The 19,739-nt window shown below is 41.7% G+C and overlaps 1 protein-coding gene across 1 annotated transcript in view; it reads left to right on the forward strand.

Moving 5' to 3' along the window:
• The window catches only part of RMDN1 (regulator of microtubule dynamics 1), a 29,471-nt gene extending 9,944 nt beyond the window's left edge, over positions 1 to 19,527 (forward strand). The window contains exons 4-10 of the mRNA XM_054020091.1: positions 3,143 to 3,302; positions 4,049 to 4,138; positions 6,040 to 6,095; positions 8,996 to 9,083; positions 11,726 to 11,756; positions 16,663 to 16,796; positions 19,378 to 19,527. Coding sequence (XP_053876066.1) covers positions 3,143 to 3,302; positions 4,049 to 4,138; positions 6,040 to 6,095; positions 8,996 to 9,083; positions 11,726 to 11,756; positions 16,663 to 16,796; positions 19,378 to 19,416 — 598 coding nt within the window. The 3' untranslated portion in view covers positions 19,417 to 19,527. The remainder of the gene's footprint in view (positions 1 to 3,142; positions 3,303 to 4,048; positions 4,139 to 6,039; positions 6,096 to 8,995; positions 9,084 to 11,725; positions 11,757 to 16,662; positions 16,797 to 19,377) is intronic.
• Positions 19,528 to 19,739: the final 212 nt, after the last annotated feature.

Raw genomic sequence — 19,739 nt, forward strand, 5'->3', positions numbered from 1 at the left:
GAGAGTATTACTCCCGCCCATATGTCTTAGTTGGACAAAAAGAGAAAAAAACATTGTGCAGGCTGGGACAGGACCGTGTAAAGGAAAAAGCAGAGAACCCTCTGAGGCTTTTCTTTAGAATGCCCTCCTTCAGGGGAAGGGGTGGCTGGCTGGGCATCTCTTTCTTGTGGATTAGATGTACCCCAGGGCTTTATGGAGGAACCTTGAGAGCTGGGCTGGGTTGTTTCCACCCCATCAGAAGGGGAAAGGAGTGGTCCCAGAGAAACACCAAGTCATAAGGAAGCTGAAAATTCTCGTAGGAGGAGGCACGTAGGCACAAAAATTATAGGGACAGCTTGGAGACTGTGTCACTTAGTTCTATGCTAGGTCAGTACCTAGAGCAGAACTATCCAGTAATCAGATTAGTAATGCCATATTTAATACCTTGCCCGAAAAACATTTTGTATTGAGGTTCCAAACTTAACTATCATTTGTTTGACAAGGTTTTAGAAACTTCCTGTTTTTTGACACCCAGCATTCCTTTTATTTCTAGATTCAGCTTCTCTACCCACAGTCTCACAATAATCACTGGCTTTTGAAACGTTCATAAATTGTTATTTAATCTTAGAGTTCAAAATAGAAAAATTTAGGCAGCGTATCAAAACAGAGGAATTGTATTTAACTAACTCATTGATACTGAGATCTGTCATCTTTGTAAAATGCAGTGAATACCAATGGCACAATAAAAATCTGTGTATATGCAGTCAGGTGACATAGTAACTAATAAAGCCTTTCTAATGTTTGTCATTTTGCTGCGTTAGAGAGTATTTTTCCCATTTAGTTATTGATAACACCTATAACTCTCCATACTCAGAGGAGCAACATAGGTGCCAGAATTCTGTTCTTAGATAGTGATTAAGAAATGTACAAAAATAAAAGTACACATCTTTTTCTCATTAAAGACATTAACTATACTTTACATAGTCCCAATTTTGTGTTTCATAGATATGGCTGGCATTCCAGTAAACTATGAAGGTTGCATCAGAGTTGGTTGAATTAGCTGAACAGGACATCTCTCTTGTTAAAATTATTGTGTGTTATTCCTTCTCTTATAAATGGTTTCTTATATTTTCAATCTGTGCTGTTTCCCACCTTTTATATTATCACATGCTCCCATTGTATCCAGTGCTCACTGAAGTTAACTAGGAACCCACTATTAAATGAGCAAGCTCGTTGTGAGGTCACATGCTTAGGAAGAGTCTGTCACTGCCTGCAGTACTGTTCAATTGTAGGGAAATAATGATCGATTTGGAGAGTAGCTGAATAAGAACAATAATAGGTATGAAAGGTTACCATGTTTATTATAATGTAATATGACTTCAAAGGTTTCTGGTAGGTGCTTTTTGTGTGTTTAAAATATTTCTTCTGGGTAGTTATCTACTAGGGAGTTGTCAGGAGGTTGACTTGTGGTAGCAGTTACTAAGATAACTCATATGTATAAAAACTGATCTATGTGACATTTGCTCTCACTTTGCTTTTGGCCTCTTTGATGTGTGCAGGTATTAACATCAGGAAATAAGTGTGAAGTGACCAATTGTCACTGGGGTTGAAGCAGGTTTTTTTTTCCCCTATAATTTTCTCATTTCTTAAAAATGGTCATATTATGTATTGGGGCAGGGAGAGGCACTTTAGACCTTTGGAAAACTGGGGCTTCAGAGAAGTCAGGAATATGCATAATAATAAGCACAACTAGAGAGCGAACAAGAATCACATAATCAGTATGCACTATTATTTGAATAGTATCACCAGTGAACAAGACATTTCACAATAAGTGCATGGTGTCTAACATAGTAGAGTTCTCTTCTTCAAGTAATTTATAGTCTAAAGTCACAGCCTGTACAGTGCAACACAGCAATCCAAAGTAATGAGTGATACTAAGTTTGGAATGCTTTGTGGAACAGGTTTTTAAGAATTTTTTTAAAGAAAGGGATGAATGGTATGAAGGAGGTGAGGGGACTGTTATAAGAATTTGAGGCAGCATGAAAGATAGCACAAAGGCTACAGTGGGTAAAGGAGATGGAGAACAGTTTGAAATGAAGTGCACGGTGAGAGTAGAAGAGGATGGGTGGGCATAAGAAGATATACAGGCAGAGTGGAATTATGGAAGCTTTTGAAAGTATAGCATCAAATTGCAAATCTGATACAAAGAACAGGGGAAGCTAGAGTGGATACTCAAGTAGGTGGGGTAACGTGGTCAGAATGGAGGATAATCTTGACAGCTACATTTTGGATGGCCTGAGTTAGGAAAAGGAAAGGACAGCAAGAAACAGGTTATGTTAGGTTTTAAAGATAATTGCACAGATTTGTATATTTGTTTATTTAAACCATTACGTGCATACTACTGTAAATAAAGTGCATATGTTGAATCTGAGTAGTTATATGAAGGGTAAATACTGCTATTCTGAGGGGAGCAGGTTTTAAAGGTTGTATGTGCAGATCATGGGGCCATATAAGTACCAGGCCCTTAGAATAAAAATTTTAAAAAAATCCAAATTTAATTTTCACTCTTTGTATTTGTTGTTTTCACTCTTGGTTTTAGTCAGTTTCACTTGCACAGTGCTGCAATGTTTTGAGTTCTAACACTGTAGGAAACTGTTTACATGACACAATCTTTCCACTGAAAGTTTTTAAGGAAGGACTGAAACAAATTTTTATTTTGAACTTTTGCAAGTGCTTATATTACAATACCTATAAGATATGCTGCTGAAACCAACTGAATATTGGAAAATATATAGTTTGGGTCTGAAATAAATGTTGCTTTCTTTATTTTCCTTCCTGTCTCTTTAGCTTTAGCTTAATGGTGCTATATGTGAATTTGCATCAATTTAAAAAAAAGAAAAGCTGCTTCCTATGGAGCCAATACGAGTATTGCTTCACAGATCAGAAGAGTGTTGCCAAAATTTCTTCAGCAAATCCGCTGTGACTGAGATCTCGTATTTGTTGGATTCAGCCTTTCGTTGCATGTGGTATAGAATTACACATAGTACAATATTACGTTAATGCTAAGCTGAGCTGTGTAGTAAGTGATTGATTTAAGACCTGCACTTGCTTTGTAGACCATACAAGTCTTAATCATTAATATTTCTGTTATGTTTATAACTAGTGAGGATGCGGAGATACTATGGCGTCTAGCACGGGCCTCACGTGATCTAGCCCAACTTAGTACCACCTCTGCAGAAGAGAAAAAGCAACTGGTTTATGAAGCTCTTGAATATGCAAAGAAGGCACTGGAGAAAAATGAATCAAGTTTTGCAGTACACAAGGTGAGCCATTCAAAGTAATTTAATTGAAATTTTTCTATCCATTATCCTGACATCTGGCAGTAGAAACAGGAGTGACTGTGATTCTGCTGTGACCTTTACAGCTATAAGGTTATCTGGCAAATTTGTATGCTGCTTTCTTCAACGCACAATTTGTTAATTTTTTAGTTGAGACCCAGGAGAATTTGATGGCAGCTTTCTAAGAGGACCAGCACTTGGATTCTTGCAGATTAAATCAAACTCTCATATTTAGAACATGACTGTCTACAGGACCACAGAGGCAGCTGATTGGTCAGAGTTCTTGGTGCCTGAACTATTCCCCCTTTATCAGCCGGGAAAGTGCATCACAGATCCATTCTGTTCCTTCTGTGCCATGGTAGTGACTCTGCTGCAAGTTCCTAGGGTTCCTGGGTCCGTCCTCCTTTTCTTCTCCTGTTCCTCTTCTCTCCTCAGTAGCACCAGACCCAGACCTTAGCAGAGGAGTAACTAAGTACAATCGGTGTTGCTGCCAATGCAAGTTAGTGATAGTGAGGCAGTGGCTCCTCCCATGGCTGGTTCCTCGCACCATTTAAATTATCCATTATAATTACAGTTCTCGTAAGCAAACAATAGTGTTAATTAATCAACACTTTAATAAATACTTGCTTTAAAATTTGAGTAATATTGTTCTGATCACTTGGTAATGATAATTTTATTTTAATTAGAGCTATTACTTATTCTTTTAATGACCTGTTTTGTTCTGAATTTAGTGGTATGCAATCTGCATCAGTGATGCTGGAGATTATGAAGGAATCAAGACTAAAATTGCAAATGCATATGTTATCAAGGAACACTTCCAGGTATTGTATATAAGCATTTTTTAGTATGATAGCATCACTATATTTCATTTTCGAACAATGAGTCATAGAATCATAGAATATTAGGGTTGGAAGAGACCTCAGGAGGTCATCTAGACTAACCTCCTGCTCAAAGCAGGACCAACACCAACTAAATCATCCCAGCCAGGGCTTTGTCAGGCCAGGCCTTAAAAACCTCTAAAGATGGAGATTCCACCACCTCCCTTGGTAACCCATTCCAATGCTTCACCACCCTTCTAGTGAAATAATATTTCCTAATATCCAGCCTAGATCTCCCCCACTGCAACTTGAGACCATTACTCCTGTTCTGTCATCTGCCACTACTGAGAACAGCTGAGCTCCATCCTCTTTGGAACCCCCCTTCAGGTAGCTGAAGGCTGATCCCCCCTCACTCTTCTCTTCTGCAAACTAAATACCCCAGTTCCCTTAGCCGCTCCTCGTAAGTCATGTGCCCCAGCCCCCTAATAATTTTCGTTACTCTCCACTGGACTCTCTCCAATTTGTCCACGTCCTTTCTGTAGTGGGGGGACCAAAATTGGATGCAATACTCCAGGTGTGGCCTCACCAGTGCTGGTTTTCACATGCTGGGTGACAGCCCCCTGAAGGGTGGGTCACCAGCTGTTTTCTGGGGTGGACAATTGCAATTCTGCGTCTGATCTCCCAGTCATATCAGTTTTCTCAGCAACCTGCAAACTGATCCTCAGGCACCGGAAGTGTCAGTGTGGGTTAAAAAAAATAGATAAACGAGGGCAAAATTAGCCCAGCAATTGAAACTTTATCAACAACTCTTTTGCCTGCGTTCCCTCACTAACTTTCTCAGTGGGCTCGTATGCACATGGAATGAGAGGTGATGTAATTTACTGCAGGGCTATATTTTATCAGAGCCTTTGTCACAGAGAATGTTTTCAGTTGGTTAATTAAAGGCTAGTCTTACCTGCTTGCTGCACTTGGGGTGGGAGAGGAGGTAAGGCCATAAGAAGCATCTTTCCATGCCAGCCTGTATGCAGGGAGCAGGCTAAGATCACTCCTTGTGTTCAGATAGTTGTAAATCCTCCACGCCCGAAGTAGTGTTAGTCTGCCAGCTAGGCTGTATGCTGCTCCCTCAAATCAGTTACTGTGTATGCTGCTGTCAGAAGCATGTGCTAGTACACCACTTCTTTCTAAAAGTTGCAGCAAGGCCCTACTGTGCATTTTCCAGGAACACATAGTGGTGTCTGTCACGTTATGGGATGCAATCCAGACCAGTGCGGGGTTGTGTCACCACCTTTTCTGTAACTCTGGGTGTCTGAGATGCCCTGCTGCTGTGCTTCATGACCTGAATGTTAGCACACAAGCATGCAGGTCAAATGAAAAGAATATCTTTGTGTAGCTGTGAGCATTGTGTTCTTCAGTTGCTTTCCATTAAGATAAAAAAATCTCTGAATAGAAGGTGAGGACTGTTGAACCCTATATGAGCTTCTGAAACTAGTAGAGTATATATAGGCATGAGCTTTGCTATTGCGAAGTGAGTATATCATCTTAGAATGGTCTTTGGCTGCTGAGTGTCGTCATGGGCTCTTTCAGTGCAAATTGCAGCTACTGAAGGCCAAATATAAGCTCAGTAAACACCTGCTGAGTCTTCACGTGATTTTACTTTCACTCAGAAGCTGTATCAAAATCTTAACATACTGACATGATCAACCACTTGAAAAAAGCCAGCTGGCTTATTAGACATAAAGATAAGGAGCTCAGACTAGATTGTGAATACCAAATACTGTACGTCCCTGCGGTTGTTTGCATTTCACACAGATGAAATAGCAGGGGACAACTATGGGTGCATTTTTCGGTGTTCTTAAGCCAGATCTGGTGAAACAACCTTTTACATCTTTTCTTTTTCTTGCTAGAAAGCCATTGAACTCAATCCTAAAGATGCTACCTCAATTCACCTAATGGGCATTTGGTAAGACTGATTATTTCTTCAAACCAGAGTTAGCTTGTGACAAAAAAGAAAAGAAAATGTTTGAGCAATGTTAAATGACTTGCAGAAATCTGTAGAGCAGCTAAATGGCTTGAAATCCACTCATGAAAATCTTTTGAAAATTGTCCTGAGTTATTTGAAAGACTCTGTTTTATATATCAAGTTTTAATATAACTCAGAAGATGAAACTAACTGCCCAATGACCTTATTTTAGTTCTAGTTCATTGGAATACAGAAGAATAAGTTGCAGACTTCAGTTTATTTTCACAGCAGGCACCAGAAATTGAGGACACTATTAATAGTGTTTCTGAGTGTCTGCCTCAGAGGTGTTGGGAGAGTCAAACCCGTAGTGTCTCTTGCCACTGACTTCAAAAGAGCCAGAATTTAAAATTTAAATGTATACTATGAATTAAGGTACTTTTGAAGACTGATGTGAGGGCAGATAGGACAGATTGATATTCTTAAACAAAAAGCTTACACTGTCATGCTATCTAAATATGCTATTATATTTTTAAGAACTCCCTGAATTTTTATTTACTTTAGCATTAATGTGAGTCTGAAAATGTAGATGGAATGAGAATCAATCTGATTGTCACTGCCCGTCACTGATGAATGGGAGGTGAAGGTGAAGAGCTGGGAATTTAACTTTAGTACAAACACCACATGTTATGCAGAAGCACCTTGGCTGGACATCTGGCACCTTTTCTCTGTCAGTGAGTGTGTGTGCACTAGATGCATCAGTCAGAGGAAAGCATATGAGAGAGAAGCTGTGAAGGAGAGAGAGAGCGAGCTAGCCTGGGAAATACAGGAGACAGAAAAAATCCATTCTACCAGAAAAATCGGGGCCAGTTGTGACCTGTATAACCACATGGGGGCTCCCTTTTCCCATTCTCTCATTGCTTTTTCTGAAATGTTCTCACACGGTATTGAAAACTTGTGGCATGTTTTGAGTCCAGATGCAGCACTTCCTCCTCCTTTTTGCAGATCTGTCAGAGAGCCCAAAGCCACTTCAGCCCTGTACAAGAAATCTTTAGAATGCCATAGTATGTCTACACTGAAAAAACCCACCAGCGGCAGTGAGTCACAGCCTGGGTCAGCTGACTTAGGCTCACGCTACTGAGTTAAAAATACCAGTATAGACATTTCTGCTGGAGTGGGAGCCTGGGATCCGAGATCCACCCTTGTTACAGTGTCTCAGAGTCCAGGCTCCAGCCTGAGCAGGAACATCTACACTGTTATTTTTAGTCCCACAGCATGAGCACCACAAACCAGAGTCAGTTGACCCAGGCTCAGAGACGCACTTTCTGTGTAGAAGGACCCACAGAAGATGGTGAAAATGAAGAGGATAAGAATGGATTTGTAGAATCAGTTCCAAGTTCCACCAACTGGTCCTTGCCATGGCTTTATTTCTGGTCTCCCTTGGCAACCTAGCAAGCTCCAGCTTTCCCTGCATGCCTTTCCTAAGTAACAGCCTGTCTGTACCACTAGCTCCAAAGTAGCCTGACTTCCTGGAATAGTCTGAGAACTTTTTTTTCTAGGAGCAGAGGCAGCAACTGTTGCCACCCAGCACTCTGGGGGAGCCTACAGGCCAGCTCTGAGGCAGCCTCTTGTCGTTCCGATGTCTAGAAGGGGTAGGGAATGCCCAGCTAGAGCCCCATGAACCCGACTCAGTTGACCCAGGAAAACTGTAGGGAAAAGCTGAGAAGCGGGAATTGTGTGTCACTACTTGGGTAGTGAAGTGCTACCAAGTTGTATAGTTTTTGAAATGTTCTGAGAATTGGGAGTCCCTACATTCCTATCACAGATTTGGGATTAAAAATCAATTATTGGATCAGTTCCTTCCTCTCACTCCCCTTCTGTTTCGTCCTGCACTGCCATTGTGAGTGTTTGCCAATAGCATTCTACCAAGGCTTTGCTACTGTACCCCATTTGGGTGTCTGCTTTCCAACACTCAGGCTTCAATAAGTTTCTAGACCTTTACCACATCTGTTCCCTCCCCCTCCCCCAGAAATCAGGCTGCATGTACATATGAGGAATTTCAAACATTGTTTTCTTAGCAAATCAAGGCTAATCGTGAATTCAGATGTGTTTCTGGAATATGGTGTTACAAACGTTATCAGTATCACATATGCTGCACTTTACTTGTTTAAAACTCTACAAATATTAATCCTTACAGTTTCCCCATAAGCAAGTAATGACTATTTCCATTTTGCAAATGGGGAAACTGAGGTAGAGAACAGGGACTTAGCCAACTGGCAGACCCAGGATTAGAACTCAGAAGTTTGACTCACAATCCTGTTCTCATGACTGTAGAACATGCAGGCTCTCAAGAGTACTATTGTTTTTGGGGTTTTTTAATTAAGTAATCAAGAGGAGCAAGCTAATGTTTAGGTCAGGCTGTCATCATTCAGTTTTATATGGTTATTACAAAAATTTTCAAACACCCAAATGCATACAGTATATGGTTAAATCACTACAGTACAAGCCATAAGGCTGGATCTGATTGGAGTGATAGCTTTAATTCCGTGATTTTTCTCAGTAAAATCAAGCTATAGGCTATATTGTAAACTTTGTGCTAAAAGTTGGATTTTGATCTTTATTATGCAATAGCAATTAGCAGCAATGGAGGCGCTAAACTTCTTTAGCAGAGTGGTTATGTCTTCTGCAACAATTGTTTCAATTTATTTTTAATTTAAGTATCTTATTGTTATTGTAACTACTGATTCAAAGACCAAGTAATATCATTGCAATTATTCACAATTGTGGGTTCTTGGCAGGATGACAAACTTTGACACTTGGGGGTCCTTCAACTCCCAAAAAGTATGAACCTCCAAATAAAGGAGAAATGTGAAATATATAAAACCTTTTTGCTTTTGCTCCAGGTGTTACTCATTTGCTGAAATGCCATGGTACCAAAGCAAAATAGCTGCAATGCTATTTGCAACACCACCAACCTCCACGTATGAAGAGGTACTATATGCAAATACTTGTTCCCCATAGACTTTTCTTAGCAAAAATAAGAAGCCACTAACATGTTCTAGTAATAATTGTACTAATAAAGCTCACGTCCCAGAAGTGCTCAGAATGATGAACAATACAGGTGCAGTCATATACAAAATTGTACTGATGGATTAAATATAGATTTGGAGCCGATGAAGTTGCCTTGTTAGAAATATGCAAGATTCCATGTAAAAACAACAAACATTAATTTGTTTCTTCTCAAGTCAGGCCTTGCCTAGAACAGTCACAAAGTGACTAATGACATTATTATTTGGCAAATATCCTTTTGGACTGTGAAAACTTGATATTAGGTCCGTAAGAAGTACATGCAAAAACTAGGGTGAAAGCCTCCAATTTATTTTCCATTGATGACATACAGTAAAAAGGAGTTATCTTAGTTCATGAACCTATTGAACCACCTTCTCTCAAATGTGGATGATTTAATGAGATACACACAAGGGGCAGCTGAGAATTAATCTCCAAACCACCACATAGCACATAAAGTGGTGCATACTCAGAGACAGATTACCATTAGGACAGACCACAGATAATTGTCTGTCTAGGTTCCAGTGCAGCTCTCTTCACCATGATATCTGAGCACCTACATATTATTGGATGTGATACTCAGTATTTATATTTTCGTTTCCTTCTATGAAAATAAAATGCTTCCCTCTGATTTTGTCATTTTTCATTAGCAAATATTTCCTCTTCATCCTCATGACTGTTTAACTACTTGAGTTTTCCTCCAGATTGAACTTGAGGTATCTTTGTCCTCCACAGTCATGTGATTTTTGTTTTTTATTTCATATTTTATTATATACATGTAAAGGTGCCCGTCTTAATAGGATCTAGAAGCCAGTATTATTTCCATCCTAGATTTGGGTTGGGGTTTTTTTTGTTTGTTTTTGGTGGGGGTTTTTTTTTTTTTTTTGGTAATGTATGAAGAAACTGAGGTCCAGAGAGTTTAAGTGACTTGCCCGAGGTCACATAGGAAGTCTGTGTCATAACCATGACTACAACACAGTTCTCCTGACTCCAGGAGCTTTTAAGTACTAGAGCACATTGCCTGCTGTGTAAGGGCTTGCCCACACAAAGAGTGTGCGACAAGCTGGGATACAAATCTACCTCACACTTGCCTGAGATGCACTAAGTGTCGGTGTGGCACGTGCGGCCCTGTACTAGAAGTTGCCTACTTTGATTTCAAAGGGGGGTAGATCAAAGGGAATTTTTTGTGCATGGCAACAGTGTCCACACAGACAGTGTGTGGCAGGCTAGTACAAGATAGATTTGCTCCCCAGTTTGCTGTGCACTAAGGATTCATATAGACAAGCCCTCATATACTTAGAATAGTGGTGGCAGAATTGTTTTCAGCCTAATCCAGACATAAAGAGTCTGTGACTGGCTTTTTTTTTTTTTTTTATATTCAACTATATAACTTTGATCAGAGTTAGCTTAGGGACCCCCAAAAAACTATTAAATTACACTAAATGTGTTACATTTTTAGTTGAATAACTTGGTTTTGAAAATCCCATCAGGCCTTGCTGTTAGTGAACAAATCTAAGTTCCTGCAGCTGTGTTCAGGTTTTCTGTTGGAACAGGCAAATTTTTGGCCATAACCTCTACTAAATAATGTTTCTTTCTCTCCCCCTTACCCCCCAAAGAAAAGCACTATGAAAGCAGCTGCAAGAGATTTGCTGCCTTGCAGAAAGCTAATGTTTGTTGCTTGAGTTTTGATTGAAAAAGCAAATAGGCTTTTGCAACTGAAAATGAAGCTTATAAAGTAGCCACTAAATCTCACTCCTCAGAAGAATAAATCCAAAATGGTAACCAGGATTTCATAGTACTGCTGAATTCTGCAAAACCAGGCACTGGGTTTTGTAGTACTTTAAAAATGAATCGAGTATTAAGTATGTTGCAGTGTCAACTCCACCCTTACAGATGTCAGCATGTTGCTGAAAATAAATTTCTGCAACATCAGCACAAAGAGCATTTTGTGGATGCTTAGCGGCTTTTTCAAAAAATCGTTTTTAGACAATACTTTCCCTGTAGGTCATTAACATTGAGCAAAAATACTTAGTATGTGATGGCTGTTTATTAAATGAGATAGTGGTTCAGTCTAGCACAGTAATGACTAATGCCAACAAAAGTTGTAGTGAGGTGCTAAGCCAAGGAATAAATGGATGTATAGACAGAAATACTCTCAAACCGGTAGGGTTGGAGCACAGGAGCGTGATAGGGTGGAGAAGCTTGTATGGCCATTGTCAGTGCTGATCCTGTTGTGTGGGTAAGAAGGACTTCGGTCCTCAATGCTGTCAACTTGGTACTTTTAAAAGCATTATTCTGAGTGGTGAATTTAAAAACAAATATACATCTAGAATATATTTCTTCACTTGTTCTGAGATCAGTCCAACTTTGTGGTAGTTAAATATATATTATAAGGCTGTTTGTCTCTGTGTTCTGTTGACAGTAGATCACCAACAGTATCTCTTGATTTAAAAAAAAAAAAAAACACAGCCTTCTTGTACAGGTGGGTGTTCTCAGTAACAAATTGACTCTGTGGACTTAAAGTCATTCAGCATTGCATTACTAACATAGACTCTTATCTTTTCCAGGCCCTAAGTTACTTTCACAAGGCTGAAGAAGGTAATTTTTGTGTAGTTTGTTTGTGGGTAGAGTTGAGTCACCCTGGGCGAGAGACTCAAACAAGCAAGCAAATACCAAGGGGTTAAACACGTAGTAGTATATGTACTGTTGAAACATAGGTTCAAGGTCCCTGGCCGCACCACTCAGCTCATTAGACCTAAATTATATGGCAAGCTTTTTCCTCTTCCCCCCCTTTATGCAGCAGAGCTGTGGTGAATTATGATGTGATGATTTTAACCAATTGCACAGTTATTGGGGAACCTTCAGTTTGACTGAAATATTTCTAAAAATGCACTATATAGTGAAATGTATGCATACCACTTGTAGCAGTGCAATATTTCCAGTTATTTATGGTAGTTCCAGTGGGCAACATTTGAAAAAGCAAAGAACCAGTTCAGACAGTTTCTCTTTCTTACTCATGAATAGAGCTGGTTGGGGGAAAAAATCTGCAAAAAGTCTTATTTTTCAACTACTTGTGCATGAAGTGAATTAGGAATTACATTGCTTCTCACCAGAAGCTGAATGAAAACTTTTCCTTTCCTTGCTTAAGGGTCAGCTTAAATACAACTGGGAGTAAAGACTGTCTCCTGACAAAAGGAAATATTTTTGAATTTTTTCTCCCTGTTACCTGAAGTGGAGAAATAGTGGTTGGGCCCAGAGAGGGAATGATTTACCCAGTACAACCTGACTAGCAGCTACTGAATTGTAGCTTGCCCAGTTGCAGCTAATTATTTAATCTGAGGCTTCTTTGAAAAGGTCTTTCCACCACAGCTAGAAAGACAGACCACTGACACCTGCAAAATATGCCCCCCCTCCAAGTAAAAATATCCCTGAGAAAAATCAGCCAACAAAGAAAATATCCCACACAGGCTTTTTACCCCAAAAGAGAGGCAAGCCAGAACCACTAGGGACTCCACTATTGCTATCTTACGTAGAATACATTAATACTACAGTGATGGGCAGCAGCAGAAACCCCTAAAATAGATTATAGATAAAGCATTGAATTAGAAGTCTGTGAGAGAGTTAGTACAGGCAGGAGATTGGGATGGTGGATGCACAATTTTAGGAAGAAAATACCAAGAGCTGGCTATAAAGAGAATTTGGTTGTTTTTAAGTAATTGAGGGAACCTCTGTCCTGTGTTTCGGTTGGTGCCTGTTAGAATGCTTAAAAGATAAGATGTATCTTCTGTTTCTCTACTGTTTGACCTGCCACTTTAGCCTATGACTTGTCACCCCTCTCCAGGAGTCTGTCAGCACTGCTATGTAAGCCCAGGGTTAGTAGAACTTGAGGTGTCAGACCTTGGCTTTGTTAACCTAGGGCTTGAGGGTCTGTACTGATTTATAACCCCAGGCTAGGAATTGTTGAGCCCTGGGTCCCAACCTTTGTGGGCTGGAGTCCACTGCCCATATTCCAGCCTTCCTAGCACTTTCCCAAAATGTGGCCACTCTGGCCCTTTGTGGGAAAACTTGACTGTCCAGGGGACAAAGAATGTCAGCCCATGGGATTGTTGCAGGATACTTGTGGCAGACTCTGAGACCATGAGTCCAGTGTGGCTGCATCCACGTAGCAAAGCAGTAAGGTTGGCTTGAACCCTGAGTCCTGGCTTGACTCAGGTTTGGACCCTCACCCATATGGGTTCTTGGGACCCTAGAACCAAGCCCTGGGTTAGCACGATTTGTGTGTAGCCAGAAGGTGGGTTAGGCTTAAACCTGAGTTTGAACCCTGGATTTATATTGCAGTTACACATACCCTAGCTGGCTATTCAGTTTAACTTTGTGTGCAGATGCTAAGACCTGCAGGAGAGAAGGTACTTAGCAGATGCTGAGTTGTCTCTCTCACCCTCACCACTCCAGCTCTGAGAGAAGATCTGAGTAGACTTGTGATCATTCTTGTTGTTATGCTGTCCTCATTCTGGATAAATCTCCCTGTTACAGCCTCCTGGCTCTTGTCCATTTAAGAGACTAAGTACAGGAAACTGACTGAATTCCCCTTAGTACAGAAACCAAACAGAGACAGGATGAAAACAAAAAACAGAATGTAGAGAAGCTGAAATGCAGAATGTGACCATGTTTTTGTGGATTTGTGTGACAAACAAGGATTTATGCAGTAATTCGACAAAGTTAAATTACATGCCCATGTAACTTACCGTGTGGGGGTCCCTATCATATGTTTATAATCAGCAGGAAGAAGTATATCATTCAGTACTGCATGTTTGATACATGGCATCTTAGGTTTTTCCCTTTGAGTTGCTTTTTATTAATTCAAGCTCATGGAAAGGTTCATTATGTGAAAAAGTTATAGTTAAGTCAGCAAACATCACTGACATCAAATAAGCCAAATTTATACTTGCAGCTATGGAGTTCAGTTTTGAAATTTGGGCCTTATCAAAGAAAAATAAGAATGAGGAGAATTATATACTCTTTTAAAAAGGAAGCCTGGCAAATATGAAGTGACTTTTTGATGGAAGTTAAGAATGAGGCGGGTAGCAGGCCTAGTGGTTAGAACGGGACTGGAGTAGGACATCCTGGTTCTATTCCCAAGCTGCTGCTGACTTGCTGTGTGATCTTAGGCAAGCTAACCCTTTCTACCTATTTCCCCATTTTATAAAGTGATGTTTGCCCATCGGAGGAAAGGTGCATACAGTGGCCGCCTCTTAATAGCAATCCAGATCTTAACAATTTCTGGTTAATAGCAACATTTGGCTGAGAACCAAGCCCGTCCCATTGGCGTTAATAGGATTTGGTTATTGACCACAGAGATGCCTCTTATTAAGAACTTTTTGACATACCTTCCCTGGCTGCAGCCCCGCAAACATGCCTGCAGCTTGGAGGGGAGGTTGCAAGCAGGACGGTAGTGGGGAGGAGGGATGCAGCCCTCTTGCTGGGGCTTTCCATGAGGAGCAGGGGCCCACAGGGCTGTACTCTGCCTCTCTGTACTCTCCAGCCTGCGCCCAGGCATGGCAGTGGGACCCTGGGCTCAGCAATTCCTTCCCAGGCTGCAGCCTCCCAAACCTTGTGGTTGCTGCCCTGCCCTCGGCCTCCCCTCCCAGCCACAGGCAGGTGTGCAGGGCTGCAGGGAGAGGTAGCATGCATGTCTTGGTGCTTCCTACCCTGACTCCAGCCAGAGAAGTCCCAGCACTCCTTGCCCTGGCTGCAGCCCTGCAAACTTGCCTTCCATTTATTGGCAACCTTTAGATAAAAGAGACTTTTTGCTGGGAACCAAGAGGTTACTAATAAGTAGAATCTACTGTAATTTATTGAATGTCATCATTATTCTCATCCCTGTAGGATACTTGGAGAAAACACTTTCTGCCCAGAAAGCTTATGTTGTAAAGTCTATGGCCCAAATAGACACAGTGCACAGACAGCACAGGCCTTGAGTGTTTGAACCAATGAAAATCCTCTCTTACAAGAGGAAAGGGTTTTTTTTGTTTCCCTTTTCCAAAAATACAGATTTCCATCAGTACTTTCTTCGATATTGTCAAAATTTTCTCCCCTCCTTCTCAGGCCTCAGCTGCACCAGTGTTACCTATGTGCAACTCACACACATGGCTCCTGGAGCGGAGGAGACAGTGTTACTTAGGGTTACCATACATCTGGTTTTTCCCGGACATGTCCGGCTTTTTGGTAATCAAACCCCCATCTGGGGGGAATTGCCAAAAAGTCGAACATGTCCGGGAAAATGCCGGCCGGGCACTTCCCCTCCCGCGGCTGCTCTGCTCCTCCCCTGACTTTTCGGCTCGGTTTAAGAGCTGAGCTGCCCAAGCGCTATGGGCTTCAGGCAGCCCCCTTGCCTCCGGACCCCAGCCACCAGCCGGGCACTTCCCCTCCCGGGCTCCGGCGGCGCAGGGTCCGGAGGCATGGGGGCTGCCCGAAGCCAGTAGCGCTCGGGCAGCTCGGCTCTTAAACAGAGCCGAAGAGTCAGGGGAGGAGCAGAGCCTCCGGCCGCAGCAGCTCTGCTCCTCCCCTGACTCTTCGGCTCTGTTTAAGAGCCGAGCGCTACGGGCTTCGGGCAGCCCCCATGCCTCCGGACCCTGCGCCGCCGGAGCCTGGGAGGGGAAGTCCCCGGCCGGGGGCGCAGGGTCCGGAGGCATGGGGGCTGCCCGAAGCCCGAGCGCTACCAGCTACACGGCTTGCCGGGCAGCCTCCAGACCCTGCGCCCCCAGCTGGGCGCTTCCCCTCCCGGGCTCCAGCTGCATTGGGGAAGCGCTGGCCGGGGGCGCAGGGTCTGGGGGCTGCCCGGCAAACCGTGAAGCTGGTAGCGCTCGGGCAGCCCTTTTGGCGTGGCTGGGAGTGGGAGGGAGGAGGAGGCGGGGAAGGGGCGGAGTTGGGGCGGGGCTGGGAAATGGGCGGGGCCAGGGCCCCGTGGAGGGTCCTCTTTTTTTATTTGTTAAATATGGTAACCCTAGTGTTACTGAAATGAGCGAGAAGCTCCTTTCTTCTCTTGCACATGCTGAATTTGAGATAGGCCCACCTGGAGAGCATTGCAGCAATAGAGGCATAGGGAGAGGAGCCACTGATACTGGCTGTAAACTCCTTCTTTCCCTGTACTCCAGTGGCAAAATTAATTTCCATATCAATGAAAATTAACTGAGATAGCTGCAGAATTTGGATCTGTTGGGCACCAGAGTACGCAGGGCCCAGCACAGCAAGTGAAAACTTTACATTTGTTCCAGTGTCAATAGTTCGCTCCTCTTTGAGCCCAAAATATAGCTGCATTAAGTAGTTTGAAAGTGTAAATGTTTCAGCAAGTCACAATATATAGTGCTCTGGATTGTACGCCATGCTCACTACAGTTCTCATTTAAAGCGAGAAAGAATGTCTCAAGCCAGTGCACAATTGCTTTTTCTCTAAAATCAGTATAATGAGGCAAAAATATCTTTCCCTCTTCTGTCACTTTATATAGCTGATCCAAACTTCTACAGCAAAAACTTGCTGCTTTTGGGGAAGACGTACTTGAAGTTAAACAACAAAAAGATGGCCCTCTTGTGGCTAACAAAAGCCAGGGATTATCCGGCACATACAGAGGAGGATAAACAGGTAGGAAAAATAATAAGAACTGTCATAATGTAAGTATGTGGAAACCAACATGCATGGCACTTTGGTGGCTGAACATCTGTAAAAATAATTTGACTAAATTGTACTTCTGGAACTGCTTTTGGATTGCATCCAGGTACCAACAAATCGTAATGCATTAATAATTTATCTGAATCTTTGCCTCTTGGACCAGTAATCTATTAAAACAAAAAAATTAGATTTTAGGGTATTAACTCTTGTCTAATCTTACTGTTCCTATTATAAATACCCAAGTTTTTGTTGGAGCTAAAGAGACACTAAGATTCAAGAGTTTCTGTCAGAGAATGTACTACCACTAGGTATAGATAAAAGTGTTGTATGTTCAGCTGCTAAAGATAACAGGATTATCTCCCCAGGGCTCCAGGCAGTGTCTTATCTAGCAAACTCTCTTTAAAGATACACATATCCTTGCCACCCCACCCCCCAAAAAAACTCACAACTCCTGAGAACTGTAAAGCTACATTCACTTAACTGTACAAACAGGATCCATCACAGAACAACCTAGTAGTAGGGCACTTTGAACAGGGAGCCTTTTGCAGAAATCTAATTTACAAGCAAAGAACAAACTTCCTTTTCTGCTGGAGGCTCTCAGAGTCTCTGATATATTATGAGTCTTGTTTAGCACTTAGCCTGGTGTCTGCAGGGAGAGCCTACTGTGACTAGATAAGCTTATTTGTCTCTCTCCTGAGTCATGACACTCAGGACCTGTTGCTTTTGCATATCATCTGAGGAAGCACTGACATTCCAGTAGCATTTTGAAAGTATGGACTGAACCCATGTTGGGAGACTTTCAGCATTGAAGTGGATTCCCGTCTAGCCCATGAAGTTGCTTTGAGTTTCATGGGTTCTGCTTAATTGTTAAGGGCTATAGATGCCCTGGAGCAAAATATGCACTTCTATTGTAAAGGGATCACCGTCTACTTGTATGGGGTTAGCATGAGGAGGACAAAGATGTACCCTGTTAGTTCTGAACAATGGGAATGTTGGAAAGAAAAGTCAGGACTGGATCCCAGTTAAAAACTTGAATGAATCAGTTTCAAGTGGTGTCATAACTATAAAGGGAAGGGTAATAGCTGTCCTGTGTACAGTACTATAAAATCCCTCCTGGCCAGAGACTCCAAAATCCTTTTCCCTGTAAAGGGTTAAGAAGCTCAGGTAACCTGGCTGGCATCTGATCTAAAGGACCAATAAGGGGACAAGATACTTTCAAATCTTGGGGGGGGGGAAGGCTTTTGTTTGTGTTCTTTGTTTGAGAGAGTGTTCGTTCTAGGACCAGACATCAATCCAGGTTCTCCACATCTTTCTAAACAAGTCTCTCCTATTTCAAACTTGTAAGTAAATAGCCAGGCAAGGCGTGTTAGTTTTCCTTTGTTTTTCTCAACTTGTAAATGTACCTTTTACTAGAGTGTTTATCTTTGTTTGCTGTACTTTGAACCTGAGACTAGAGGGGAGTCCTCTGAGCTCTTTAAGTTTGATTACTCTGTAAGGTTAATTTCCATACTGATTTTACAGAGATGATTTTTACCTTTTTCTTTAATTAAAAGCCTTCTTTTTAAGAACCTGATTGATTTCTCCTTGTTTTAAGATCCAAGGGGTTTGGATCTTGATTTACCAGGAGTTGGTGGGAGGAAGGAGGGGGGAATGGTTAATTTCTCCTTGTTTTAAGATCCAAGGGGTTTGGATTTGTTTTCACCAGGGATTTGGTGAAGGTTTTTCAAGGCTTCCCAGGAAGGGAATCCATTGAAATGGTGGCAGCCGAACCAGAGCTAAGCTGGTAGTTAAGCTTAGAAGTTTTTCATGCAGGCCCCTACATTTGTACCCTAAAGTTCAAAGTGGGGATCCAGCCTTGACAAGTGGCTATATCAAGATGAGAATTAAACACACACAACAATGTGGCCTTCATTCTCATTGAGGACTGTAGGGTGTGTAACCTCACACAGACTCAGAAGTTAAAAATTGTGAACAGTTTATTCCACAGTGTGCAACAAATTGCCACATGGCCGTGTGTATGCTGCACGCAACTACTAGTGTAAGTCCAGCTTCTTATAGCCAGGATTACTACAGTACTGAATGATGGAGTGGCAGGCCACGAGTCCCAGAAACACTGCTGACCTCACAAACTTGCCTGTTAGCTGTTTGTTGGCTCTGAAACATCTGACTTAGTTGCTGTCAGTGATGGGATAACAGATCCACCTGGTGCTGCTTTATTATGGCAGTTCCTATAAGTAAGTGCTAATTGTTTCTGCTATTGTATGTTTGACTTAAATACAATGAAGAGAGTTAGTGTGTATAGTAAATGAATGTTTAGAGAGGAGGGATGAAGCTGAGAATCAGCAGAGCTCGAAGTTCCATTCATGGTTGTGCTATGAGGGTCCTGTATGATACTGGGTAAATCACTCAATTTCTATATCCTGGTTTCTACATCTTTAAGATAACACTTGTCTTACAGGGAATTGTGAGGCACTTGGATAGTATGGGTATAAGTGCTATAGAAAAGCTTGTAAATAATACCAGTTTTGTTCACCATCACTTTTTTTTAATTTAGGTACAGAAAGAAGCTGTGGAACTGCTCAATTCTATATGAAGAGAACTAAACTATTAAGAAGAAACTACAATAAATGTGACTAAAGCACAGGACCAACTACCTAGAGCTTGTTCTACTGTGGCTGTTATTAAAATTAAACTTGTCACCTTACCACTGTATATCTTTAGTAAAAAAACTACTGTCAACTACTAGATACATATGATGTAAACTGTAGACTAAAGTGATTTCTATAGAAAGATACGGAACAGCAAGAGTTCTCAAAGTGTGCTCTGCAGAATGACACATTCTCAAAAACAACGAGGAGTGTGGTGGCACCTTAAAGACGAACAGATTTATTTGGACATAAGCTTTCCTAGGTAAAA

Source organism: Malaclemys terrapin, chromosome 2 (assembly GCF_027887155.1).
Source record: "Malaclemys terrapin pileata isolate rMalTer1 chromosome 2, rMalTer1.hap1, whole genome shotgun sequence".
Classification (NCBI taxonomy): Eukaryota; Metazoa; Chordata; order Testudines; family Emydidae; genus Malaclemys; species Malaclemys terrapin.